This window comes from Scleropages formosus, chromosome 2 (genome assembly GCF_900964775.1).
Source record: "Scleropages formosus chromosome 2, fSclFor1.1, whole genome shotgun sequence".
Lineage (NCBI taxonomy): Eukaryota > Metazoa > Chordata > Actinopteri > Osteoglossiformes > Osteoglossidae > Scleropages > Scleropages formosus.
The window spans coordinates 23,664,414-23,691,874 of NC_041807.1; the positions used below are offsets into that span (position 1 = coordinate 23,664,414).

Genomic DNA, 27,461 nt, shown 5'->3' on the forward strand with positions numbered 1-27,461 from the left:
GCATGTTGCTTCCCTTGCCAGAAAACCACAACAGCACATTGTTCCTGTCGCGCTGGAAGGAGTCTTGCTTTTCTTTGGTAGGCGCACACTTCCCGCTCCAACACGGCATCTGTGGTGATCCTGCTGCAAACTCACACGATGGAGCACCTGTAGCTCATGTTCATGTTGCATTCTGCATGCCCCTGGACCTTCTGGGCAAAGCGTCCCCCCCCCGCCAATTCCTCCAGGGCGACGCACCCCCTCGCCCCCTGGCTCTCTGTATTCTACCAAAGCTGTGTGCCTGAGGCGTGGGCCAGGCAGCCCGCTGTGACACCCCACCCACTGCAGTGCTTTAATTATAGATGGGTCTTGTTAGGCCGGCTTCCGCGTGCTCTGCTCCCCACGGACGTCATTAAAAGAGGCACTTCAGTGAGCAGGGGCAGCGCTGACATACATCTTCAGTATGAGCCCCTGGAAAGACCTTGGTAAGTTAGAATTATTAACACGGTGACACTTGCACAGCTTGTGCCAGACGGACAGGCGGCGATGCAGCAAGCCGGTCCACTCTTGTGGAAAATAGTACTGTAATGCACTGGAGAGGTGTGCCTCGATATCGTGTAATGTGGTGGCGTGAAGTAGTCTTTTTGTGCAAACTCAGATGTACGTCTGCACGGACATGTAAAAATACATCAGGCATGACGTACTAATTTATCCCATTAATTACAGAATGGGCAGAGCAGTGCAGCTTTCAGAAGGGAAATGCAAGCAGGCTGAGGCTGACAATGTTATTTCTGAATATACAGTTGAAAGGCACTAGGAGGCATTTTTGACTTTTTGGCTTTAACGTTATACTTCCTTCTCACTTAATATCCATAACTGGTTCCTTCAGCTAAGTCAGTCTGTGTATCAGTCTTTCACATAACTTCCCTATCCAGTACAGCATATAATCACTGATCATTCTGTTAATTCAATTATAACTTACGATACAGAGAGAAGAAATACAGTGGGAACCTGAGCCTCCCTGCAGAGAACTTTCCAAGAAGAAGGGACACAGTGGTCCCAGAGGACAGAAAGGATAAATATTAGGTATTGGTTCAGCTTAAGGAGGGGTGTACTGTCTTTTGCGAACAAGTCAAGGACAGCTGGTAGCATCGTGGTTAGAGGTGTTGCCACCCAAAGGGTACAGGTTCAAGTCTCACCTCTAGATGTTGACTGTTGAGCAACGTACTTACCCTAAATTGCTCCAGTAAAATTACCCAGCTATATAAATGGGTAGATAACGCTGACTTGAAACACTTGGCCAACTGATTAAAAAAAAATCCAGATTCCCTTCATTGCTCTTAGCCTAATGAACATTACAGCACATGCTGTGGAAATCGTAGGTTTGGAGTGGCTGCACGGATCGATGCAAAGAGGTATTGCAGCGGAGACTGTGAAAAATGAGCCCAAAAGTCTTGAACAAATGAGAGTGGATGTGGCAGCGTCAAGAGCAAGGTTAACGTCAAAATTAAATTACTATTTGGGTGATGGTGTAGGTAAAGGTGGCCTAAAGTATGATACATTCCACTAATGCAGCTATTCCCTCTGCAGCACAGCAGAACCTGGGCAGCACACAAGACGTGAAGATTCTGCAAGGTCAATTGCTTTTCCATTGCTCTGTACCTACTGGGAGAAATATAAACATTCAATCCAAGCTTGTACCGCTACAGACCCATACAACATTTCACATTAAAATTTCAGTCATCCTTGGACATGCCTGGATCCTCTTGAGCAGAATCACCATCGCTTTGTCAGGTGCTTTGTTTCATGTCTTCATGAACAACCCGCGTATGAAGATAGTCCTCAGCGCAGCCCAGTGCGTCCCATGTGCGAGCAGCTCTCTTCCCCAACACGTCTGACGGAGACGTCGGCCTCCGGACCGGCTTGCCAGTGTGCTGTCGGGAGCCGTGGGGACAGCGCTCGCGGCGCCCGCTCAGACGCCATTAACAGTGTTTCCTGCCTCTCAACACAGGCGTGCAGATCGAGCTGTGATCACATGCCAGAAACTTCAGAGGGCCAGACGCCAGCTCAGACTCAGGCTGTCGGAGAGAACCAAGCTCGCGTGCCAGTTTGAAGCTCCACAAAAAAGCCATCATGAAAGGTTCCCCCTCCGCCCGCCTTTCCCCTCACACCGCCTCACTAGAATGTCTTAATGCTGCCGTTTTCAGAAAACAAAAGCTAAAATATTACGATCTGTATTAAATGACATCAATAAATCGTCATTCCTGCTTGGAGCGTGCGTTCTTTTTTTTTTCCCGCAAGTGTGCGCATGCTTCCGGAGTATTCATTACAGAATTACATTATCGCATTAGTTACCCACTAAAATTATTGGCCAAAAATACTTTCAGAGCAAAGTAATGATTTATGTTCTCAGCTCCATGTGGGAATGAAATCAACTATAATTTGTGTCCCTATGACTTCATGATAGTGGCTACGCTCCCCATATCCTATACTGTATGGCTGCTCTGTTTTTTTTTTTTTTAGTTTGAAGCATTGGGTTACAGTGGAGCTTTTGTTTTAAAAATTCAATACTTTTACAGGGTGCAGACATTACCCAGTTTTATGGCTAGTTGGTCATATATTGAATGTTGGGGAGATTAAAATAATATTGTTGGGAAACCTGAACTTCAGAGACTTTCTCTACCCCTTGGAAAATTTTTTCCAACAGAGATACTGAGAAGGTAAAAATTGCAGCCTGTTGTCTTGTGACCAGAAAACTCAAGTCTGTTTAGGCTTTGAATTCTGTTGACTGTAAATGCTATCCCAACAAAAGACTGAGCTTTTTATGTTGTTTACGGTTAAAAAAGCTCAGAAGGTGGATTCTCATGGGAAGGTCTGGTATTTTACAGGAGCATTTATGTTAATGAATATGATCAAGAGCACTTTAGCTGTTCTGGATGTAAGATTCGAACTTGACAAAACTGAATATCTTCATTTTCCGAGTTTGATGTTTTTAATGATCAGGCTATAAGATTTACTTTCAAATTTAAAGGAAAAAAAAACTAATTTCAAAGCATCACAAAACATCAATTAAAAAATATGTTGCGTATTTAAGAGGGTGGCAAGGACAAGTATGGAAAAGCTCCACATTTTAACCATATGATAGCTTGCGAAAGTGAGTCACACAGATATGTGTACACACAAATGGATAGTGTAATACAGTCACAGTTACACTTTCTTAAGCTGTCAGGACTTGAGGTTTGAATTGCACAGGTTCTCCCGTTTTCAGAATATTTGCTCTGGTAAGGTTTGAACTTAATCTTCTGAAACAGCCTTGACAAGAGATGAGATTACTGTACAACAATACACAAAAACTTAAGCTGCTGCCAAGAGAGGGTTTCTGACATCTTGACTCCAGGGGTGAGGTTATCATTATCTGCTGCAGGTTCAGTCCATTATGAGCTTTGTTAAATCACACACCTTGTCTGAAACCACTTGTCCCATACAGGGGTCACAGGGAGCCAGAGCCTAACCCAGCAACACAGGGCACAAGGCTGGAGGGAAAGGGGACACATCCAGGATGGGGTGCCAGTTTGTCACAAGGCCCCCCAAGCAGGACTTGAACCCCAGACCCACCAGAGAGCAGGACCCAGTCCAACCCACTCCACCACTATGCTACCACACCCCCACCTTTGTTAAAGCAATGGCAATATTTCTGCTTCTTCTTTTCTTTTTATAAATATTTATTCCAGTGAATAGTGATTTATTCAGATTACCTCATAATACTTCCACAATCAGAACGAATGAATCTCCATTAATTCTTTTATCATAACCAAATGCAAATACAGTTACACATATTGGTGGCATGGTGGTGCAGCGGGTAGTGCTGCCGCCTCACAGCATCTAGTCTATTTGAGGGCAGGTTTGAACCCAGCTCAGTCTGTGTGAGGTTTGTGTGTTCTCCCAGGGTCTGCATGAGTTTCCTCCCACAGTTCAAAGATGTGTTTCAGCTGCATTGGTGAGGCTACACTATCCATAGTATATGAATGGGTGATGGAATGCTTTGTGGCTACCCTGTGATGCACATCCTATCCAATGTGTACAGCTCCAATGCTCGTGCCCAGTGATTCTGGGGTAGCTCCAGCACACTGCGATCTTGGCGAAGAGAAACGGTTAACAAAAGTGAGTTATACATTCTAACCTTTAGCCACATAACTCTAAAATCCCTATCTGGAAATTAATTAATAAATTGATTATATGGTCTGATTCTCAAAATGTTTTCTAGGCAGTGATTACACATAAAGGTACAATCAGTGATATTCCATGCTGTCCTGTTCTGGTTTGTCCAATATGCTTTTGGTTATCCTGGTCTGTCCTTGCCCCCCTCCTCCATGTTCTTACAAGAGGAATGGACGGAGCCCTTCCAGTTAGATGCCCAACTGAAACCACAGAATGCAAAGTTTGCTTGTTCTCTGTCAGGGTTCCTTTAGCCCAAGGGTGCCTGAGCTGGAGTTCAAAAGCCACTCAAAAGGAATTTTCTTTGCTCTGCACAGGAGGGATGCAGGGATGGATGGATGGATTCAACCAATTGTGAATCCATTATCCTGACTCAGTGGCAGCCAATTTATTTATTTTTTTTTTTACTGTGGAAGAGGTACATTTGTTACACCACTTGAAGGGAGTTACAGACAGAAACTTGGAATGGGATGCTTACATTGGAAAGCTTCCCTGGGAGGTGGGCAGACACTCTTGTGTATTGAGCTGTTGTATTTGAAAACTCAATCCTCCAAAAGTAGAATATGAGTCAAAGGAAGTATTGATTTGTGTAGCTGGTATCTTGGGTTCCTCTGTCAATGGACCAATCCACTGTATCGACCCACTAAAAAAGTGTGTTCTCTGCAACACCTTGTCTACTTGGAATATATAAAAGACAAGCCACCCTTCACCATGAAACCAAAATTAGCAATGCAGTGCATTATAAGAAAATAGCTCTGTAAGAATATAATCAAACACTAGTATATCAAGCACAGCTCAGATTGCTGATGCTGAATGCTGAGATACAGTTTCTACTTAATCTATAATTGCTATTCAGCCTTTATTATTGATGTATATTTTTTGTATGAAGGGGACACAGTGGCACAGCAGGGTAAGATGTTGCCTTACAGCTCCTGAGCTGCTTGGTGGTTGTGCACAGTTTGAGTATTTCTGCTTGTGTTTGCACTCCCAGATATGCCAAAAAGAAGACCTTGGCAAATCACTTAAATTTATTTATTTAGCTGATGCTTCTCCCCAAAGGAGCTTACAATGTTTCCTGCAATTATTTACCTAATTGGGTAACTTTCACATGGAGCAACTTAAAGTAGGTACCTTGCTTAAAGGGACTAGAGATGTGATTCAAACCACCAACCTTTGGGTCCAAAGGCAGCAGCTCTAATCTGTACGCTACCAGCTGCCCCGCTTTGGCTTCTCTTTGTCCCTTGCCTTGGAAACCAAGCAAGCAGTCACTATCAGTCAGAACTGATGACACTTCCACCCTTCCACATTCCTCTTGGAACACCTAGTATTGTAGTTATAGGTGCTGCTTTGCAATAAACAGACCCAGATTCAAACACGCTGTGTTAACCTTCCTCAAGGTGTTTACCCGAATGGCTCGTGACAAAACTCCTCTGTTCCGTAAGTGCAGAGCTAATTGTAAGATGATTAGTATCCGAACCTAAGATTCTAAGTTGCTTTGGAAAAAAGTGTCAGCTAAATGAAGAAATAATAAAAGCTTATGCTAAAAACTTGTTGTAGAAAACCTGTAGAACTTTCACTTGGTGGAAGAAGAAAGAAAAAGGTTTATGGCAGGCAAAACAGTGCAAGCATGAACATGGAGTACTGGTGCCATCAGAGGCTTGTATCATTATCTTTTTTCCAGCATATCAGCCATTCTCTGTGTTCCTACAGTCATATTACAATGTGCTACACCTCATTGGGCTCTGCTCTGCAGCCTCACTAGCCAATTTGAGGTGTTTTTTTTTTTTTTTTCTGTTGCCCATACAACCTGACACTGAATTAAAAAAAAAAAACAGTCCCATCAAAAATTGGTCAGTCCTATATTGATTTCAACAGTGCCGTTTAAATCTGGAAAGTGATTTACTGAAAAGGCACTTTGGGAATTTAGATCTAATGAGCTGACCGCTCTTTGGTTTCTGCAGTCAATGAAGTTGGGGTTAAAGAGAGGACTTCTCTCGCCTGAAAATCCTGTGGGAGTTCCACTTACAACAGAAGTGGTTATTCGCAAGAGCCACGGGCACTATGTTTTCTTATATCTGTGCCCGGCACTGCAGCATCTAGTAAACAAAGACGACAGCTAGCACTGCAGTGACTTAACTGGATGCCCAGGCTTTCTGTTGCTACTTGCTGGTGAAGCCACCTTCCATCCTGTTGTGTGTCAGACTGGGTCGTGTGTGTGAAGAGGTCGTGTTCAGAAAACCACACTGTTACATGAGACACACTCGTCCTCCCTCAGAAGATTCGAGCCCGTACAGGCTACCTGGGACAGACGCTGTACTTGACTGGGTAGCTGAGGCTGGTGAGAATCCCTTGAAATAGTCTTGGCATTTCTATTCTTTTTCACCTCCCCACAGAGCTGATTCTGCTCCAAGCATATGGGGTCCTGGCAGGGGCTTCCTCACCTGTCCCAAGCACAGCCAGGAACTGTCAGGTAGTGAGGCAATTCCATTAGCAATTAGCTCAAGGTTCATAAATTTGGCCCCATCTAACCCAACATGGCATTGATTGGTTCAAGTGTAAAGTGCCCGTATTCACCGTGGGAAGTAATGGAAAGGCAGAAACCCTGGATAGACTTGTGTGGGGTCATCATTTTTATATTCCATTTTATTGTGTAAAACACAGAGGGATTACAGCCGAAGCAGAAAATGCATGCACGTGTCTTTCAATGTTTTTTTCCTTTCAGAGGTTTATCATTACAGTTGATGTATCATTAGTCTTGTTGACCTTTATGCCAGACAGTTTCTGGAACAGCCCAGCAAATGTCACACCTGTAAGGAAAAGGAGTTTTTTTTTTTTTTTTTTTTTCCATTCACATGTCAAAATTTTAGGCTTTCCTCTGGGGAAATTAACATTGGAAAACAACAGGGGTCTCAGGAGGTCTGTAAGCAGCCTATGATGTTTGGAAAGCTCTAGAGGCAGCAGATACAGTGGTGAAAGTCATTATTCACTCATTAGCAGAGGGATACTTAATGTACCTTTTATTCAGTAATTAATTTTTATAACAAAGTGTGTGCTTTGTTTGCGCACTACTGCTGTGAAACTGAGTTTGGGTTGTGGATGTTTCTTCTGTCAATCATTTACTGATTAAGAAGTAAATGTAAACCTGCCTTTGAGGACTAGGATAGCCCTAGGATAGAGAGAAATGAGCTATACACAGTTGGATGCTGCAGTAATTTTTTAAAAAATAATATATTTTTTGATTTCCAAAGACATTATACCTCTGTAAAAAGTTTGGAAGTCTGAATTATTAAATGCACACATCAAAAATATATATGCATTTCAAATGCATACAAAGAACAAGAGTTTCATTTCAAAGTAAATCAAGAAGTTAACAGCAATTTCTGAATAACGGTTTTGCTGAAGGCATTACTTAATCAACAAAGGAGTGTGCAAAAAGAGCACTGAGACATATTCTTTTCAACACAATAAGTTACATCAACATGCCTACAGAGGTTTGCTTCACAACTTGTTCAGTCCAGATGCTGGATCCATTAAAAGTGTTATATAATGTTATCATCTTTCATCACTCTAAAGCAGGCAAAGACTTAAAATCTTAAAATCTGTTGCTTCATGAACTGCACCACAATCTAATATATGTGAGTGTGTATTTGTATATGTTCAAAAGGGCCAACAACACAGCTTGTACTATATTTGGACAAAAGAGAAATAAAACTGAATGCTGTATTTTCCAGACTGAAAGAAGATATACTTTCCATAAACAGGCATTGTGTCATTGTTCCCCATAGCATGAATACCTACCAATGTTCTCCATATTCACCATGAAAAAAGACAAACTTTCATTAAGGAGTGAAAATATAATTACATAATTAAAACATACAGTACAAAGAATTTTGACGCTGAAACTATATGTTGCATTATAATGTACCTTGATCCCTTTCCTTTAACAAATGAACATCAGCTGTTATATACTGTACCATTGTGCCCATTTCAGCTTCTTCAAAGTTATAAATCTGACTTTTCAACAATGCATTATCTATTTTGCATGTACTTTGTCAGCACACATACAAGCCTTTTCAACCAGCTGCAATTTCATTAATAAGTAACATTCATAGAAAACTGTCCAGTTCTCAGTCTGTACCCTGTCCTCAAGTCATTTAGTCAACTCACTGGTTGTTAAACCAGATGAGCTCAACCTTTGCCGAACCTCTTTAGTACTCAACTCAGACGCTGATACTTTAAGGTGTCTCTTAAAAATCCACTTAGGGAGATTTATTTCAGAGATCATCTTTGTCTTTATTTGTATGCTGTGAAGTTACATATGCTATATATCCTATAGATTTCCAGCAAGGTAGCCAAAGAGCTGTGTCTGCAATCAGAGCAAATAATTTTAAACTCCCATTGGAAACTACTGCATCAGTAGACGCTGGTCTACAGCTCCCATTCTTGGAGCATAAACCACTAAGCATGGAAAAACATATAAAATGCATTGTTTGTGAGCTATTACTGAGATTTCCAGTTGTTCAAGGAAATTCAGTTAAGACTAGTGAGAACTAAACTCCACCATTCACTTATGTGTTAAAACATGTAGTTCATACAATAGAGTTTGGATACTTGTGGGCTAAACAAGGTTAGAATTCGGTCATGCGGTGGAAGGACTGACCAGGCAGAGAACAAAGGAGGGTGGATTTGTGGGACATTTTATTTTTCCTTCATTTTCATGTAAACTAAACACACAATCGAAGTTCTCTAAACAAAAGTATACAAGGGAGAGAAATGGAAATAGCCACAACAACGCTATCAAGAAATTAACAGTACAATAGAACAGCCAACATAAACCTCAGTTTCAAAATTCTGTACACAAGTCAGAAATGTACTCATGCTCTCATACAACTTTTTGTTTCCAGATTTTTCGTGTCTTGTTTATATCCAGTTGGCTGCGCCTGTTGCTTGTTTTTTGATAAGCCCTAAAGACCTAGGTGTGGCCATATGCCTTACTTAATGTTGTGGTATTATATTGTCTTATGTTAAATTTGTTAAGAGTTTTCTTTTCTAATTCTGACACAACACTTGAAATAAAGCCTGAGTCCATTTGTCTGACATGACAAATTTTGCCCAAAATTTCTCCGCTGAGTAACAAGGACAACAGTTCTTGTCAATAGCTGAGCTATACTTTTTAACATGGGTGGAAAGAAGAGAATAAAAAGGTAACTAAAAATTGCTTCAACACATTTATTCTACACACAAGATACAGTAACATGTATTTTTATAATACTGATATGACAGTTCTTAGTAATAAGGCAGACACCATACAAATCATTGACCCCTAGTTTGTATTTCTGCGAGTCCATGTTTGGAGGTGGTGGGTGCAGCATCCAAATCACATCAACAAAATTTAAAATAATATCACTTAACCAGCAGATGCTTTATATCATAAAGCTATAGTGCTGTGATAATGATGAATTTTCACACTGTACATTATTCAGGCACTTTACATCTGGCAACTACTGAAAGATTTAAACAGACATTTTAAGCCTCTGAAGCTTTCAAAAAAACTGACAATACCTACCGGCAGGGATTCACACATACATCACCAATTTCTATAGTTATACAGATATTCCAACAATTCAGGACAAAGTGCTTGATACTGGTAACTGTCAGTGTGTTCCAAAATTTAAATATCTAAGTCTCCAATTGAAATATTCTCCCTAACTCCCATGTTTTAAGTACCTCTTTCAATATGACGCATGTCTGTCCAGCACCTCATGTCCAAACTGCCACCAAACACAAATGTTGTGGTTCACGGAGACTTCCAGAGACACCCAGGCTGTCTTACAGAATGACTTCAGTAATTCTGTCACAGTCTGAAAGCTCTTTGTGATTTCCATATGCAGTGTAAGTAGAGAAGCTAATGGGTGCGATCAGTAGATCTGAGAGCATGGTGTTCGCTTGACTGCACTCATGTCATGTGGACTTCTCTGTCGCACATCCATCTACAGTGAGAAGTTGCCATGTGGACTGGAGACAGCTGTGTGCTTAATTGAAATGCACAAGTGTCCCTTAGCTAATGACCCAGATTTAACACAGATAGATGAGAAGAAGGATATAACTTAACTGGAGTTGGAATAGAGGGGGGCCACAGGAGTTATGGACAGGTGCTTTGAGAAAGACGGAGAAATCAGGGCAGGTAACTGGGGAACCATAATGGGTGTTAATTTTATTATTTGTAGTTTTTTTCTTATTCCCTCATTGCTTCCCTACTGTAATGACACATGCCACTGCTAGACAGAGCAGCTGTTAGCATAGTGGTTAGAGCAGCTTCCTTGAGACCACAAGGGCACACATTTGACTCCTATCTCCTGTTGTAGTACCGTTGAGCAAGGTGGTTACCCTGAATCGCTCCGCAAAAATTACCCATCTGTATAAATGGGTGAATAATTGTAGGTAGCTTCATGCTAAGCTGCATTTCAGAGAAGTGTCAGCTAAAGAAGTAAATGCAGTCAGTCTGGAAGAGTAGCTGGTAGTGTAGTGGTTCAAGCTGCTGTGTTTAGACCCAAAGGTTGCAGGTTTGACTCCCACCGCTGGCTGTAGTAACCTTCAGCAAGGTACTTATCCTAAATTGCTCCTGTAAGACTTCCCTGCTGCATAATTGGGTAAATAATCATAAGCTGCTTTGGGGAGAAAAGAAGTGTCAGACAAATGCAAGTTGTAGAACTTCTGCGTGCCGGTTGCTGTTTCTCTAGTCGAGCGGAACTGTTGATGTCTTCAGCTCTGTTTCCAGGGAAAGGCCTCCGCAAGCAGCGAAAAAGATGCATGTGACTAATATTTATTAAGATTATACACCTGAGGATTCCATGGAGTACACTTACCACAGACGGATCCTCTGACAAGGGACAAAATAATCGGTCAGAAAATGTAAATTTAAATGGGTATTTAAATGTGTTCAGGCTATGGATAGACTGTGGCATGCACTGTACAGGGAGGGCCAAAGCATCACCATAATCAATGGATATGAACTGAATGTTTTTTGACAGGGGGCGCGGTGGCGCAGTGGGTTGGACCGGGTCCTGCTCTCCAGTGGGTCTGGGGTTCGAGTCCCGCTTGGGGTGCCTTGCGACGGACTGGCGTCCCGTCCAGGGTGTGTCCCCTCCCTCTCCGGCCTTACGCTCTGTGTTGCCGGGTAGGCTCCGGTTCCCCGTGACCCCGTATGGGACAAGCGGTTCTGAAAATGTGTGTGTGTGTGTGTGTGTGTGTGTGTGTGTGTGTGTGTGTGAATGTTTTTTGAAGGCAGAAGCTAATATAGTGCATTACTGCTACATAATACATAATACATAATACATAATCTTCTGGCGATTGCGCTCTACTATCTGCAAAACATGTCAGGTGCAAGAAATTTGTAAGTTTTGAGAAACATGATGTAAGATAATTCGAGTCCCATTAGTTTTATCTAAGTTTTGTATCACCTGAGTACTCCTTAATGAGTAAACAGTATGCATAAATAATTTTGACTATCTTCTGGAGTCTCAAAGTTAACCTCGTTACTTGCATGTCTATTTTTTTCTGTGGAGGAATCCAGCATTTTTACTATACTGAAGTGGTGTCATTATTGCCAAGACATCGTATGCATACTGTGTGTTTGAGAGAGAGAGAGAGAGAGAGAGAGAGGGAGAGAGAGGGAGAGAGAGAGAGGGAGCGTATTCGCGTCGAGCTCAACAGTGACTTTCGGCTCATTCGCGGAGTTTTGATCGAGGCGGACGCTGATTGGTCGCTCGGGAGTCACGTGGTACTGCAGTCGCCTTGCCCTGCTTCAGTCGGTCAGTCCGCTTACCTCAACAGCGGCTCCGTCTGGGCTCCATACTACACATTCGTACAGCCTGCATTCTTCCTCTGGAAGACAGTTTTTTTTCCACCATGGGCGACAAGAAAAGCCCAACAACAAGGTAGCGAAACCTTATAGATCACAACATCTTTTGAAAATGTAGTGGGGTCGGGGGAATTATATATGTCGTAAGGACTGATCCGAATGCTTTTCTCAAGGAGTTTCTCCCTCTTTTTGTGAGACACACGGCTAATCTCGAATAGTGCAGCTATGGCGGATTGTCTGTCTTTACTCTGGCAGGCGAATTACTGCCAGACAAAAGAGCTTGGGTGGCGGTACGCTGGCCGTTTCACGTCTGCACTTCGCTTCCAGAGTAAACTCGGACCGAATGCTGACATTTTCGAGACGCCCGTGGCGTGTTAGCCGTGCGGTTGGCGAGCCGGAGCGCTCGGCCGTTGACACGCTCCTTAGGGTAGCTGGTTAACGGACGAACGCGACAGGTCCGTTCGGTCAGTTCCCCCCCCCCTCACGTTTAGAGTTTTTTTTTTTTCTTTTTCTTTTTCTTGAGCGGCGCGAGTGCAACGGCTGGCTTCTCGACGCCGGTGCGACTGTGGGGGAAACGGCGTGCTTGGTGTTCATGTCTTTGTTTTTATTTTTTATTTTTTTTTTTTTTGTTGTCCAATTTCGTGTCAAGGCCGAAGAGACAAGCGAAGCCCTCGGCGGACGACGGATACTGGGACTGCAGCGTGTGCACGTTCAGGAACGGCGCCGAGGCGTTCAAGTGCAGCATCTGCGACGTGCGCAAAGGCACCTCCACCAGGTACCGCGCAACCACCGTCCGCACACGCAGACCATCGCTTGTCGTGCCTTGTGTGTCACTCACTGTCGTGCTTCCCGGACGCCTTGGGCTCCCAGCCTGGTTTTTATGTGCGGACAACCACTGGTGACCTGTAATCAGTGTAATTCCAGCGCCTGACTTGTTGATTTACCACATTATTGTTATCTCTCCGCCTCCAGATAGCTTGCATAAATGCATGCCTGCCCTTCACCAGTGCATACATGGATTACATACAGCACATGTTGCATGAGAGCAAGACGTTAGCGTTGCATTCTTTGCCAGTGACCACCCAGCTCGATCATCTGGCCAACTTTTTGTGGTGGCCAAGAGCACTGTGTGTGTGCCTACTAGCTTTGTCCTTTGACAGGCTTATTTTAGTTAATTTAGCAAACGTTTGAAACGCATCTGAACCTACACTGTAGGCTACAGGCAGCGAGTGACAGTAGTGGGTGATGCAGCCTTTCAGACTTAGATTGGTTGTTTTGCCGGACAGATGGCTGGGCAGCATCCTTCCAGAGCATCATTCTCCAGCATCCATCCTTAAGTGCCCCCCATGACAGCAGCGTGTTTAAGCATCGAATGAACCGTGTCAGCTAACCCATCATTAATGCGGATGTCTTAGAAATGTTACTTCACAAACCAAAGAAGGGACAAAGGGCTGTAAAAGAAGCCCTTTTTATGGCTGGTTCTTCCGTTGTTTGTATCCCGGCCCATGTCAATTGAATGGCAAGGTGCCGATGATGCCGATGCCTTTAGAATAGGCAATAAGTTCATCTGTAGTCTTTAGCAAAACCATTTACCTCAGTTAACTCTTAAATCGCTATTCCTTCAAAATGTTAAATCAAAGTGGCTGCTTTATGGTAATGTTGCCACACATCATCAAGAGCCTTATTTTATCGCCTAAAATAAAGGCGTAGTAAACGCATGGCATATGTACAATGCATGTTCATGTTTAAAGATAATTTCAGCAGGGTTGGTTAAAACCTCTTATTTTGTTCAAAATGTATTTCTCAATACTCCAGGCACACTTCAGTACAGCACATGAACATGTGTTACAGAGTGGAAGTTGAAGGGCTGAAGTAGAGCAAGGTCTTATATGCAATGTAAAGTCTGGGTAAGGTATAAATCTCTTTAAAGACAAATAAAATTGAATGTGATGTTTAACTGTGCGTTATATAGTTAATTTCTTTACAGGTTCAGCATTTAGTTAAGGTATTTAACCTGAACCAGTGATCAAACAAATCAATCTTTCCCTGGAATTTTTCAGAATTTGTCAAAAAATATCAATATTAATATGCAATTGCTCCAAGTTTATGAATAAAGTACTCAGCTGTGAAATTGTCTTTGGATTGTTTTCAGCAAGACACTTGTTGAATGTAGCCATGTTGCTGAAAAATGCTGTTTTCATCAGTTTATTGGTGTTCTCCGCATACATCATTTGAAATGCCGCAATGTTATATCTTTTGTGAGCAGTTGTTGCGCTTGTATGCTGAAATGGAGCCCCAGACTGTCATTATCTCTCACAACCGACTGACTTCAACTGCAGTTGCAACATTTTCTTTTTTTAACCTGTTTCAGCATATCCATAAACCTCTTCAATAATATACCAGCGTGAATTGGCTGAGTCCATGTGCTGGCTTTAAGGAATTCTGTAATATGTCAGATGACATACCCTTAACTCTTTCACTCATGTCTGATTTCTGTTGGTGGCATGGTTTTGGCACTAATGGCAATGAAACGGAGTGTTGTGTCAGACCAGGTGTGTGAAGTAGTGGTCACGTTGGACTCTTGATCTGTGGGTTTGCAGCACAAACCTAATAAATGTAGTTCTTAACATTAATGGTATCACTGTAGACTATGGTGAAGAGTTGAGTCAAAGTTGTCAAAACTGATGATGTGAAAAAAGTGATTAAAAATATAAATATTTTTCTCCTGTATCATCAGTGATACTGTCTTCCTGAATAAAGCTGTTTTAGTCATAGATTGCTGATTGTGTCCCTTGTTTATTTCTCGTCCACCAAACTTCTAAGATAAAACAATATCCAGAAACTCAGGCTGGAGTAAACTGCATTCTCATCCTAGCAAAATTTACTTGTTGGGCACAAGGGAAATCTTTCTTGTGGCTCTGTTTTGCTTTCAGGTACATGGTATGGAGGCAATAAGGGCAAAGCAAAAGTATCACTGGAGAGGATGTGTGTGTGCACATTTCAGTATGCAGAATTCTTGACATGCTCCAGTGCAGTGCTATATGTTGTGGGGTGGCCACCTATCTGGGCTGTAAACAGCAGCAAACTCTGGTTAACCAGTTTCCCAGATGTTAGTCGTGATTGGGAAACATATGTATTTAAAGCTTGTCATTTGTTGTGAAATGCCCTTTTGCTTAAGTGGAGTTGTGCATCTCTTTGGAGAAAAGCATCTGCTAAATAAAATTTAGTCTGTGTGTATTTAAACCAGCAACTCTCCACACAAGCTTTATATAAAACTTTCATAGTTGTAAGCAAATTTACTGTTTGATTACAAGCTTCTAAAGTCTCACCTCATTTTGGAGTTATGATAATAGTGTGATCAATGAGGGATGTAATGGGAATGTTTTACTTGTGCCCTGTTATAACCTGTGGTTGCAGATGTTGACAGCTTTAATTGAAATGCAGATAAGCCGACATAACATGTTCCTTGAGCACAACAGATAAAATGTTGTTTACTCTTCACGGTATGTGAGCATCACTGTTCCGCTGTTATTGATCAGTTTATAATACTATATCACAATTTACTACTTTATGCACACAATTGATGCTAAGATTACTCTACAGAATAAATATTTTACTAGAGAATTTGTAAATGCATTCTGATATTTTGTTTTGGTCTCTTCACCTTATGGTTGTTCAGGTTTTAAATGAAAACGTTAGTGGGTTAGGGGCGCTTCTTCTTTGTCACTCAGAAATCTAGTGTGTATTGGGCCATGTTTAAGGAGGGTTAGTGTCATTTCAGGTTATTGGTAGTGCTCAAATAGTAGCTGTCTATGTTGAGATGATCTTCGCCAGCATACAACAGTGTGAGTTTGTCTTTTGAGGTTTGGTTTGAGTCGTTGAACACGTCCATGATTTCTGCAGGGTCTCCACGGAAACAAAGGCCTTTTAAATGCCTAAGACCTGTGTAAAATGTAAGCTATTTAACAAAGGGTCACTTGCTGTGAGATTAGCACACCTGTTGATGCAATCACTTCTGGATTTCCGAATGTCATGGTTTCACCAAGCTGCTCAGGTTCAGTTTAAACACCGTTTTAAACGGTGGAATATCTGAACACGTGATTTAAAATGCTGTAACCCGTAGAGAGACTTCACAACCATGAAAAATTCACTTGGTTCCTTTTGGTTTAAGACAGGCAATTTTCACAGTGCAGGAGCACCTAGTCATGCACAGGTGACTAGATTTTTCCTCTAACTTATCACTTGAGAGATATGTTCTGCACAGAGCAGCTGATTGTATACCCCAGAGCAAGGGTGAGCGTGTGGGTTAATGGCACAATTTTAAAATGTGAAGCTCTAGACCTGTAATTAGGTAAGAACTTTGATCCTGAAGGAAATATAAGGCTACAACAGCACACATTTAATGTGGTGACAGTATAATTATTTACATTGTACGAAAGCATCTGCCGCCCAAGTAAAAGGAATATTTGTGTTTTTTGTCTTACACTGTCACAGTCTTTTGGCAAGTCTTCGCAAGTGCACGTATTAAATTGGCCTTTTTTTGAGATACATTTGGTGTTGAGTGTTTTGAACTAGCTATTCTGTTTAAATAGTGTCAATATTGACAAACTTAATGTTAACCACACCATATAACAGGTAAATAAAACTCGCTGGAAAAACGGCAATAAAAAGCTGTAGGAAGGAGGGTAGGAATTGATCTTTCTGTGTAAAAAGTGAAAGGAACTTTTACATTTAACAAGTGTGTGGCACAGAAAGTTGTTCTCCAAAATAGCACGTGTTAAATATTGTATAACTAATGTTAAGGAGGTTTCATATAAATTATTCCATCAAATCTGCCCTTGTTGTGCAATGATTTAAGATGAATATAGATGATAAATGTGCTTTTTGTGAGAGTAGTCCTGAAATCATTCAACGTTTATTTTGGATACGTCCCCTGATAAAAACTGTGAACTGCGATCTTGTATTAAAGAGGCAGACATTGATATTTGATTTAGGAAAAAAAGAATGTGATAAACTTTGTCATTTTCAATAGGATTAATCTTTTGTAATCATATTGGCTTGTTACTGCATATACAAAGTAAAATGGTCAAGGAAGAGTTCTACCTTTGAGCACTTCACATTAGATCTAAATGCCCATTTCCAAGTAATTTCAAACTGTTAAATATGAAAGTGATGCACACCTTGTCCTTGTTCACGCTTAATATTTTTTCATAATTAGTGTTTCTGTTGTAATATGCGCCCCGATTTTGTGTTTTGACTTTTGATATGGTTGTGGAATGCTATGTGTATTCGTTTGTATCGTTTCCTATGGTTTTTTGTTGTTGTTTAAACAAAAAATATCCACAAGTACGAAGACTGTGATTCTGCCCCTACACACAGCTGCATATTTTCAATAGATATTTGAAATTTAAAACTATTTGACAATTGTTTCCACGGCCCCTTTGAAGGTTTGGTACATTAATTTCTAACTTTTTCCCCCTTTTTTCAAATTTCTCATGCAAATTAAAAATGCAGTAACAGTTGCATATAGACTATACATTTCTGTTAACTAACTCAGGCTATTGTTGAGGATGTGACTTCAGACAGAGTTAGCTGTTTGTCAGTATCTCAAAACTATGGGGCAACAGGAGGTTTAAAGATCTGTCCCTTGTATTCTCAAGTTTCCTGGTTTGAATCCCCTCTCCCATTGCATTGCCCTTCATCAGTGTGTGTACGCTGTATTCATACAGTAAAAATGCTCTACTGTTTAAATTTTTAATTCGTTGTACTTTGCAAAGTATGCTACCCTAAAATTGTACCTTGCCCTGGATTCCACTGAAATGTTTTACGGCCTCTCGAACATAAAAGCACAAATACACTTTCGTATTTGGAGTAAATAGTTAATTCTCTACTGCTGTACTGTAGAAGATTGATCAAGTATATATAGCTGGTTCCTGACGTACAACTTTAACTGATAGTGAGAGCTGGTTCAGTTTCTCAAAGTTCCTAAGTCAAATGTGACATGGAGTGGGTGAAGGACTTGTGATCAGTTCTGCAGGCAGCGACTTTAATGCGTGCCAGCAAAAACAGAGATATTGGACTAAGTGATTGTACTTTTGAGTTGTTTCTGCATTTATAACTCATCTGGTGGTAAAATGTACTTTTTTTTTTTTTTTTTTTGCTTAGTTGTCTGTCACTTTGGAGAAGAGCATTTGCTGAATGAATAAATGTAAATGTCATCTGCCCAGACAGCTCTGCAAGGTAGGAGGCAATATCAGGGTTTTTCAGATGGGAAGAGTACAGCTCTTTTTCTCTTCTGTTTGGTGAGGGGACAGACAGTCCCTCCCTCTGGAGAGCCAGGACAGTTCATGCACTCCCAATGGGAGTATTTAATAGTGTAAATAAGAAAGCCCTATAAAGAACTAGATTAGTGTGCTGATTGTTCCGCTGCGGCTCCTCCGTCACTTTGTACTCCACCGCACACCAAACTTGTTAATGCCTGACCTAGTATAACAAAAGTATAATCAAAAGAAATTTAAAAAAAACAGTGTATGTTGTATATTATTTACCTTAAAGTGCACACTACAAATGTAACAAATTGTTACTTCAAGGTGGAGGATGAGTGAGAAGCAGCATGTCATGGACTGCTTAAAACTGGTAGCTGTAGAAGGCATACAGTATCTACAGCTTGTTTGCCTTCTGTTTATTTCTCTTCCACTTTCTCCACTCTTTTGCAAAACTGAAGACAGCATACATCGCTATCTGTTGGTGCATTGAGTGAAGCATTGGCATGCGATTTGAATTGGTATAGTAGCTCTCGTTTTATGGGTGGGAAAAAAGTACTTCTTGAAGTTCCTATCAGTGCAAAGTTTACCTGAAAGCAACCTTAAAGTCAGAGACCCAACTGTATTTAGTGATTCTCCGAAGCTTATTGACACTAGAAGGCACCTCTTTGCCGCCTGCATAGTTTGTGTTGCTTGTTATTTCAGCAGCTACTGTTTGCGGAGAACAGAACACACTTAAGGAACTCTTAAGTTAATTGGGGTCTCAGAGGTCATTTCCTGCTTTGGTTTCCCATTATTGATTCATGGAAACACAAAGGACCAGTGACTCTTTGCCATTTCTCCGCCAGGAACCAAACTCTGATTGAGGGCAGTGTCTTTTTCAGTGATGCCACAGTATGACCATGCTGAGACACTTTGACAAGTTTACAGTCAACTGTAGTGCTGTGGTGTAATTGAAGTACGAATTGCCCATTGTCTTTTTAATGTAATACTTTGATACATTAAGAAGTAGGTGGCTCTGGATTTTCATTGAGGTGATGGTCACTTAAACTTGGCAGAAGTGCAGCAAATTTCCTGTTCATAAGTCAGGAAGAATGCTGTAATGCCATGAACACTATGCCACTTAAATCATTGTCCATCGAGAGCTCGTGATGCTGGTTGATAGCTATCCTCCAGTCAGGTTGGGGAACTGCCCTGGCCACTAAGTGTGTCCTGGTAACCTGCACTAAGCCATAAGTGCTAAATTCAGATAGTGTTTTAACTGAAGTGTTGTAGCCTTTCTCTGTAGTGTGGAGGCCTTTCATCTGTTAGGTGCACCATAGACGTGGCTTTTGTTGAAGGACACAGATGCTCTCATGTCTTATTTTTTCCTCTCGATTTCTATTCTACATTTACATTTATTTTAACAAATGCTTTTGTCCAAAGTAACGTCCAATGAGCTGTATGTAGTGTTATCAGCCCACACATCTTATTCACCAAGGTGACTTGCACTTAATTCTTACTTTGTTCAAATATAATGTCAATTAATAGAATTATGCTGGTGTAGTGGTTATAATAATAGCCCTGGTCTTGCAGTTGACCAACCCAGATTCAAGTCACTACTCTGGAGGTAATACTCTTTACCACGGTATTTACCATAAATTAATAAGGTTAAAATTACCCTGTTGTATAAATAACTGTATGGAGCTTACCTTTACATTTATTAATTTAGCAGACTATTCTTGATCATCTCAGAGAATAATACTACCCTACATTGGAAGTTGCTTTGAATAAAGCTGTCAACTAAGTAATTGCCAATAAGAGTACGGATTTAGTAAAATGGTGCTAAGGCAATGTTGCTCAAGCTTTTGCTGCATTGCAACAATATCAAATTAATCAATGTCCTCTTAACTGGTCAGAATGGTGAATTAGTCTGCACCATGGTATTACTGTGAAACAGTTCCAGTACCCATGTGCCAAGAGCCAGTTTCTGTCACAAGGGGCTGCAAAGCCACGCGCCACCTTGCCCTCTCCTGCCACCTGGTATACATCGCACCCAACCTCCATGTTGGGCCCACATGGCTCCCCCCACGTCGCCTTTTCGGGTTGAGCCTGGCCGGATTACGTGGGCTGCCCGGCCCACCGGGCGCTCGCCTAGGAACACTACCCCCAGGCCTGGCTCCAGGGGTAGGTCCCGGTGACCCTGTTCCGGGCAGGGTAACCGTTCTCCCGTTTACTTTTAAGGTACTTTGGAGGTATACCAGGCACGGCCAACTGGGACGAGGCCCCAAAGTCGACCCAGGACCCGCTGGAGGGATTATATCTCACAGTTGGCCTGGGAACGGCTGGGGATCCCCCAGGCTGAGCTGGAGGAAGTTGCGGGGGGGACAGGAGCGGCTGGGCCTCTGTGCTCTCCCTGTTGCCACCGCAACCCTACTAGGACAAGCAGGAAAGAAAATTAATGAATGGATGGATGGACAATTCCAGTACAACCTGTTAACTGGATTAACCTGCATTTGGACATTGTTCTATTAGTATCAGTATAGTGTGGCAACATGTTTACCGATAATATCGGTGTACTCAAAATCTGAAGTTTTGTAGTGCTGACATTTTAGCACTACAAAACATTTTGTAGCGCTGACATTTATGTTTAGTACATGGGGAATGTAAATGCACTAAGAATTAAAGATGTGACTTGCCTTTCTGAATAAAATGTCAGCTCAACCTAATAATTCATCTTAATCAAAAGGTGTTCAAATCAGTCTTGCCTTGTACAGATGTTTTACAGATGCAAATTTTCGGTGTTGATTTAGTTTTGCTTTACTTAGTTGTCCTCAAATTGTTAATAATGCAAACTGCTTCAGTATGTTTATGTATTGTTAAGCTATTTAGCTTGCTGTAATTCTCTTTTTATTGACGGTCTCTGTTTTTTGGTTTATGAGTACTGGGTAGTAACTATGCATGGAAAAAGTATAGCAATGTGTGGGAAAAGTATGTTTTTCTTTTAAAAAAGAAAAAAAAAATGCATTGAAAGTGGCAGATATGAACCTTTTCGCTTCAGCCTTCACAAGCAGTCAGTAACCTATTTGATAATTAGGCTATGTTTGTCCCTTCAGATAGAAAATTAAATAATTGTTTCATAACAGTAAAACTCTTAAGTCCAGTCAATACTGAGAATGCAATGAAGCAAAAGTGCATCTTTGGTCTGCTTCTTGTGCCTAACAGTGTTTAAAATGCATTGGCAGTGTTTTTTTTTTTTTTTTACATGTTCACTTATTATTTATTTTGTTATGGATACAGTCATATCCAGAGTTGATTGAGCAGCTGAGTTTTCTCCCTGGTAACTTTGATTAAGTAGTATTTATTGACACTTCCATCTAAGGTGCTAGATAATGTTCTCAACTCCCTACAATCATTCAGCCATCTATATAGCGATGTACTGCATACATACACACTGCAGGACATTTAGTCACCAGTTTACCTAAAGCACTGGTCTTTGGACAGCTGGAGGACACCCATTTGGACATGGGGCGAATGTGTAAACTCCACATGGACTGAGCAGTGATCAAAGCCACGTTTTGTTACATAGACCAGGCACGTTGAGACATTGTGTCAACTTGTTTTTGTTGATGCTTTTCTTCTCCCTTCTTGGGGCAGCTGATAGCGCAGCGGTTAGAGCTGTGGTTTCTTTGGAGAAAAGTGTTATCTAAATAAATTCAAGGTAAAGTGTCCCCCCCTCCCTTTTTTTTTGCATTAAAGGTTGAATTAATAAAAATTAAAAGTCATGCGCGTGTGTCTTGTTTGGGAGTGTTTGTGTATGGTTGTTATTATAGCTAATGTTAATTGTTGGAGTAATTGTGTCCATTTACATAGGATTTGGTCTTTTAACAAAAATGAGTTTAAATTTTTGTACAAAAGACTGCATACAAAATTGTACCATTACAAGTAAAGATGTCTAAGCTGTTAGAATTCACTGTACAAAGGGTTTTTCAGGTCTGCCTTACCTTCACAAGGTTGATGAAGACTAAACTTGTGCGAAAGCTGTTGTAAACCCACAGATTTCTAACGAATTCTTGAATGACTGACCTTGAAAATGCACATTGGTTTTCAGCAGTCATATATAATGTGCTTTGGAAATGTGAAACAGGTGAGTTCATAATAATAATTAAACCTGTTTGATTAGATTAAGATGACACTAATGAAACCATTTTACTGACAAGCCCTTTTAATTTTTCTGAGCAGGATCTCATGACAGTGAATATGAACACCAAGAGAGTGCTGATTTCATTTAGCGAAGATGGAAGTGAGGTTGCCACAGTGCTGGCTTCTTAATTATGAAAGATAATGCACAGCAGAACATTGCTGTTTGTCATGTCCTAGATGCTCAGCTTGTAGCTAAGGTTTAACTTACCTTGGTGTTCTGCTTACTGTCACAGTAGTTAAAATTTCTTGCCTTTATGTCTGTCGTGGCCACACTTAAAGAGCCAATGCCACAGATTATGAAAGTGACACTTGCCCAACGGTCCTTTCAGCCATAACACCCCATCCTAACTTCACACATTACACAAGGATATAATAACGAGGCACTCCTTTCTCTCGTGTGCGACGGCAGTACGTTGCTGTTATTTATGTTACGCGGGAAGGTGGATCGCACCCAAAATCAATTCCAGTCGTTCGGGGTTTTTTGATCCTCTCTCTGGAGTCTTTTTCTTTTTCTGTAGGTTACGAAAAACGAAGCGATTTGTTTTGTTTGCACGCTGCCAGCGGTGTGGGGGAATTTCCATCTAGCGCAAGTTGCCTGCTTATGCAAAGCGCCTCACTGAGGAGTAGCCAGCTGATCTGCGACCCTACAATCTGACCTCGCTGACCTCTGGGACTTTACAGAGGGGTTGCGGCACAGATCTCCGTGCTGCTGGTGGAGGGCTCTGCCGACAGCGACGCGGTTGTCACCATCTGCCACACACGCAGTCCCATTATGCCACTATAATTATATAGGTTGCGCCATTTAAATAATATAATTGCATGCTGAAGCATGAAATAATTTGCTAGCTGCAGAAATCCCCTATCATCCATATGCAGTTTCGCTACTAGTATGTGCCTCAATATTGGTTTTGCTGGAAGATTAAACATGTAATGTTAACACATGTATGTGCCTGAGCAATTTCTTCTTTATCTCTGTTTAGCTCATTTAACACATGCTGAATGCGTTGCGTGTACCTTTTCATAGCGGCAGCAGACCTTTGATTCTTACCGGAACACTACTGTAAGCTTGCGCAGGCTTGACATTGATTTGCCATGCTCATTTTCACGCGTGTAGTAGTGGCACCATAAGTACCATATGAGTAAATCCAATGCCAAGTTGTAAGAGGCAAGGTCCTACCTGTTGTATATTCTATCTGTGGGCCAACAGGCGACTTAGCAGTTAGAGCTGTTTCCTGCCACTTTTAAGGACCCAGGTTCATACACCACATTTTGGTCGAGAACCTAGAATGAATTGTTGAAATAAAAGTTCCTCAGCTGTATGAGAGGGCTTCCCCCCCCCCCAAGTAGCTTAGTGTACAAACTTAATTTTGTAAGTTTCTTTGGCGAAAAGCACCAGCTTAATGAACCAGTTCAAGTGAATAGTTGCCTTGTGTCTGCTTACTGATCAAACTTTGAAACTTGCTGTATTGTCCCACCACGTTAATCTTTGGTATATTAGAATTGACAAATGCAAAAACGATAAAAGAAAACCTCGCTTTCAATAAGGTGAGCAGGTTGTTGTGAGTGGCATAGACTGGTTTCTTAACTCTCAAACTGGCAGCTGGGGAAAAAATGTTTTCTTGATAGCCCTGTGATAAGCGGGTCAAGTTTGTCACAAATAAGCAACAGGTATGGTAGAAGTTAAGGAATTGGACTTGAAACTCCCACTTCACAGTAGCTGTCGTACCCTCGTGCGCAGCACTTATCCTGATTTACTCCTAATACCCATGTGTGTGAATGACCCAAATACTCTGTTGCTTCACAATTACTTATAATGTATTGAGAGAACTTGGTATTCATTTCTCCCTTGTTCACCCTGGTGCTGTGAAACCCCTTCTCATTGGAATTCAGTGTCAGCTCTATTAATTGTCATGTTGAGCTCTTGTCAGTACATGGTTTCCTATTACAAGGTTATTGATTTTCCTCTCGATCGGGCTGTTTCTGCTCCCAGCCTTCCGCCAGCCCACCAAGCCTGTCTCTTGTGGAGGGCCTAGAACTCTGCAATCTAGTTGGAGAGCATACCGTGAAAGCCAGGCGGTCCCCTTCTCCTGCATGCTTCTCGGGGAGCCTTTGTTTGTTGAAAGTTGTGAAACATTCCCATCGGCTGCCTGGCACGGAGCAGAAATTAGCAGCCGGCGGAGCCCTGGCTGCCAGCATGTCTGTCGTAAATGTGTTCTCGGCAGCCTGCTACATCTCCTCCAGGCTCTTTTGCCAGCGATGGGTTAGATAGCCTGCTGTGATGCATGTGTGGACGTGAAGTTTTACGGAGAACACGGAAAAGTTAACTCTCGCCGTGTATGTCTGTGTCCAATTTTTTGTCGTCATAGTCAGCGTTTTCCAGATTTTTCCAGTTTTGTAAAGTTTTGGTAATAATTAGGGATTCACTGCTGGAAAATTGTTGTCTTATTAATGCTGAAGGAATTACTTGTTAAATGTCAACTGTAAATTAGATGCTGCCTCTGTTTTAGCAGCTTTTTCTGTTTTTGTGCTTGACAGTTTAAACACACTAAACTCTCAACCAAAAACATGCTTTTTATTTAGTATTGGTTCATTCCTTGCTCTAGAGGATTGGGGTGTGCGCGTGTATGTGTGTGCGTGTAAGGGTGAGTGTGCGCGTAACACAGATGAGTGGGGCGGCACTTCGTGTGGCGCTCTGCCTGTTCATTGACAAACAAGACCTGCTCAGTAATCAGATAAGCAGACGTCAATGACATGCCACTAATGTCCCACCCCGTGATCTCCCCCAAGTCAATTCACCGTAGAGTCAGTTAATGGGATTACAGCATGACAGGGCTGCCTGACAGTGCATCCAGCTAGAGTCTAGCCTCCTCGGCAGACCACAGCCGTCGCCCATGTGCTCCCAGCTGCCGCATCTGATGTGGCACGACCAGCTGTGGACAGTACGGGCTGAGAGCGAGTGCGCTGGGTCCAGCATTCTGCCTCTGTCTTTCAAAGAGAAACTGCCCAAACTGGTGTGCTGAGAAATGTGGAAATGCATAAATGAAAAACGTATCTCTGACAGATTACCCTGACCAAAGGTTCCCTGTCCAGTCAATAAATCCTAAAACTCTGGCCATTGCTCCACTTGCTGTAACTAAATTATACCTTGCTTTGCTCTGTTCAGCTGCGCATGGTCATGTTCTGCTACCATGTCCCTCACTGTCACCATCTGGGTCCCCCAGGAAACCCCGGATCAACTCCCAGCTAGTGGCTCAGCAGGTGGCCCAGCAGTATGCCACCCCACCTCCAGCCAAGAAAGAGAAGAAGGAGAGGCCTGAGAGAGACCGCCATGATCTAGACCGGCCTGACAGGGTCCTCCCGGATGAGGACGTGACTGACCAAGTCCGTTCAGATGCCGAACGTCCTGACGGAATCCGCTCGGATGCCGACCGCCAAGACAAGGAGCGGCCAGAGAAGGATAAGACAGAGGCAGAGCGGTTCGACAAGGAGAAACCGGACAGGGAAAAAGACATCACCCCCACCAAAAAAAACAGCAGCAAAAAGACAAAGTGAGTATTTGAGGCTTGTCATCACAGCAGTGTGTGTTTGTGCGTGCATATGCGTACAGATTTCTCAGTTTTCAGAGCTTCTATTAAATCTAAAGATGATTCCCCCGTTTTCCTGCTTATAGAGCCAAGTCAAGCATACATCAGAGTCCACCCAGTGAAAGACACAGCATCCGGTCAGGGAACTCCACAAAGAGCAGCAGCACTCGTATTTCAAGGTAGTCCGGCCTTTGAGTCAATCCGTAAACACTGTTCACCCTTGTTCCAAGGTTATGCTCATACTAGTGATTTATTGTGCCTGTCTGATTGCTCACATTTTCTACTGTGACATACAGAAAATTCTGTGTTAACTGAGTAATGAATGGACAGATATGGCACACAAACTAGAACTAAATTTTTTTGCTCTGATGTTTGTGGGAGACTTGAACTAGATTGTTGAATGATTACAACCTGCACCTTGACTCCTAAACATTAGTGTTGACGGGGTGCTGTGCATTTCTTGTGCTGCCCCTCAGGCCAAAGCTGAAAAATGTGGACCGGAGCACTGCCCAACAGCTGGCGGTTACCGTGGGGAATGTTACAGTCATCATCACAGACTTTAAGGAGAAGACACGTTCCTCGTCCACCTCCTCTTCCACAGCAACATCTGGCACAGGCTCTGAACAGCAGCACCAGAGCTCGGGCTCCTCCCGTGCCTCCACCCCCAAAGGACATCTCTCTGCGGGGCATGACGAGTCCTTTTGAACCCACCCCCCTCCCAAGAACCTTATCCCTGGCGGACACCTCCCTCTTCCCACAGCAAGGGCTAATGGGAAAGAAGGAGTTCAATGCACTCGGACCTGCGGGCTGATGGCAATGCCCCTCCCCCTCACCTTCATGGGGACACCAGGCACTAACCTGTTTCATAGTTTAACGTGCGTTTCCCAAGGATCATTTGTAAATGAATGTGTTGCTGAATCAACATTTCGTATAGAAGAAGTTTGCTCCGCTCTGCACAGTTTCATGTACATTTTAATCATTTTGATTGATTATTGTTCTTATTTATTACTAGTGGCAACTGTATACTTTTTAGAGGCTATTCTCATTTCGTCCAAGCATTTCCTCAGTAGCAGTTTAAAAAAAAAAAAAAAAAAAAAATGAATAGAAAGAAAATTCTTGAATCTGTTAGTGCAGCGTTTGTGCACCGCCTCAACGGGACCCACTGTGAACAATGGGACCACGCATCCGTCCTTCCTCTGAGACTGCCAGTAGCACCGTGGTGAGGCCCAGAAGCAAACGACTTCACATTTGCACTCGTTTTTCACTTGGCCTTTACCCGTGAAGAACACTGTTGCACCAGAGGGGCTTGGTGGGACAGTAAAGAGGTGATTCCAAATCATCTGCTTGCAGGGTTGTTTTTTTTTTCCCCATCCCCAC

At 42.1% G+C, this 27,461-nt stretch overlaps 1 protein-coding gene across 1 annotated transcript; it reads left to right on the forward strand.

Annotated features, from left to right (window-relative positions):
• Positions 1–11,999: 11,999 nt before the first annotated feature.
• LOC108939484 (RING1 and YY1-binding protein B-like) lies at positions 12,000–27,183 on the forward strand. Its single transcript, XM_018760868.2, has 5 exons — positions 12,000–12,131; positions 12,705–12,830; positions 25,722–26,048; positions 26,171–26,263; positions 26,561–27,183. The coding sequence occupies exons 1-5, from the start codon at positions 12,103–12,105 to the stop codon at positions 26,787–26,789; spliced, it is 804 nt and encodes a 267-aa protein (XP_018616384.1). The 5' UTR covers positions 12,000–12,102; the 3' UTR covers positions 26,790–27,183.
• The last annotated feature ends 278 nt before the right edge of the window (positions 27,184–27,461 follow it).

Coding starts and splice junctions, on each gene's coding strand:
- LOC108939484 (XM_018760868.2), top strand. CDS start 12,103: ATGGGCGACAAGAAAAGCCCAACAACAAG. Junction 12,132..12,704: donor AAGAAAAGCCCAACAACAAG/GTAGCGAAACCT, acceptor TTTCGTGTCAAG/GCCGAAGAGACAAGCGAAGC. Junction 26,049..26,170: donor AACAGCAGCAAAAAGACAAA/GTGAGTATTTGA, acceptor TCCTGCTTATAG/AGCCAAGTCAAGCATACATC.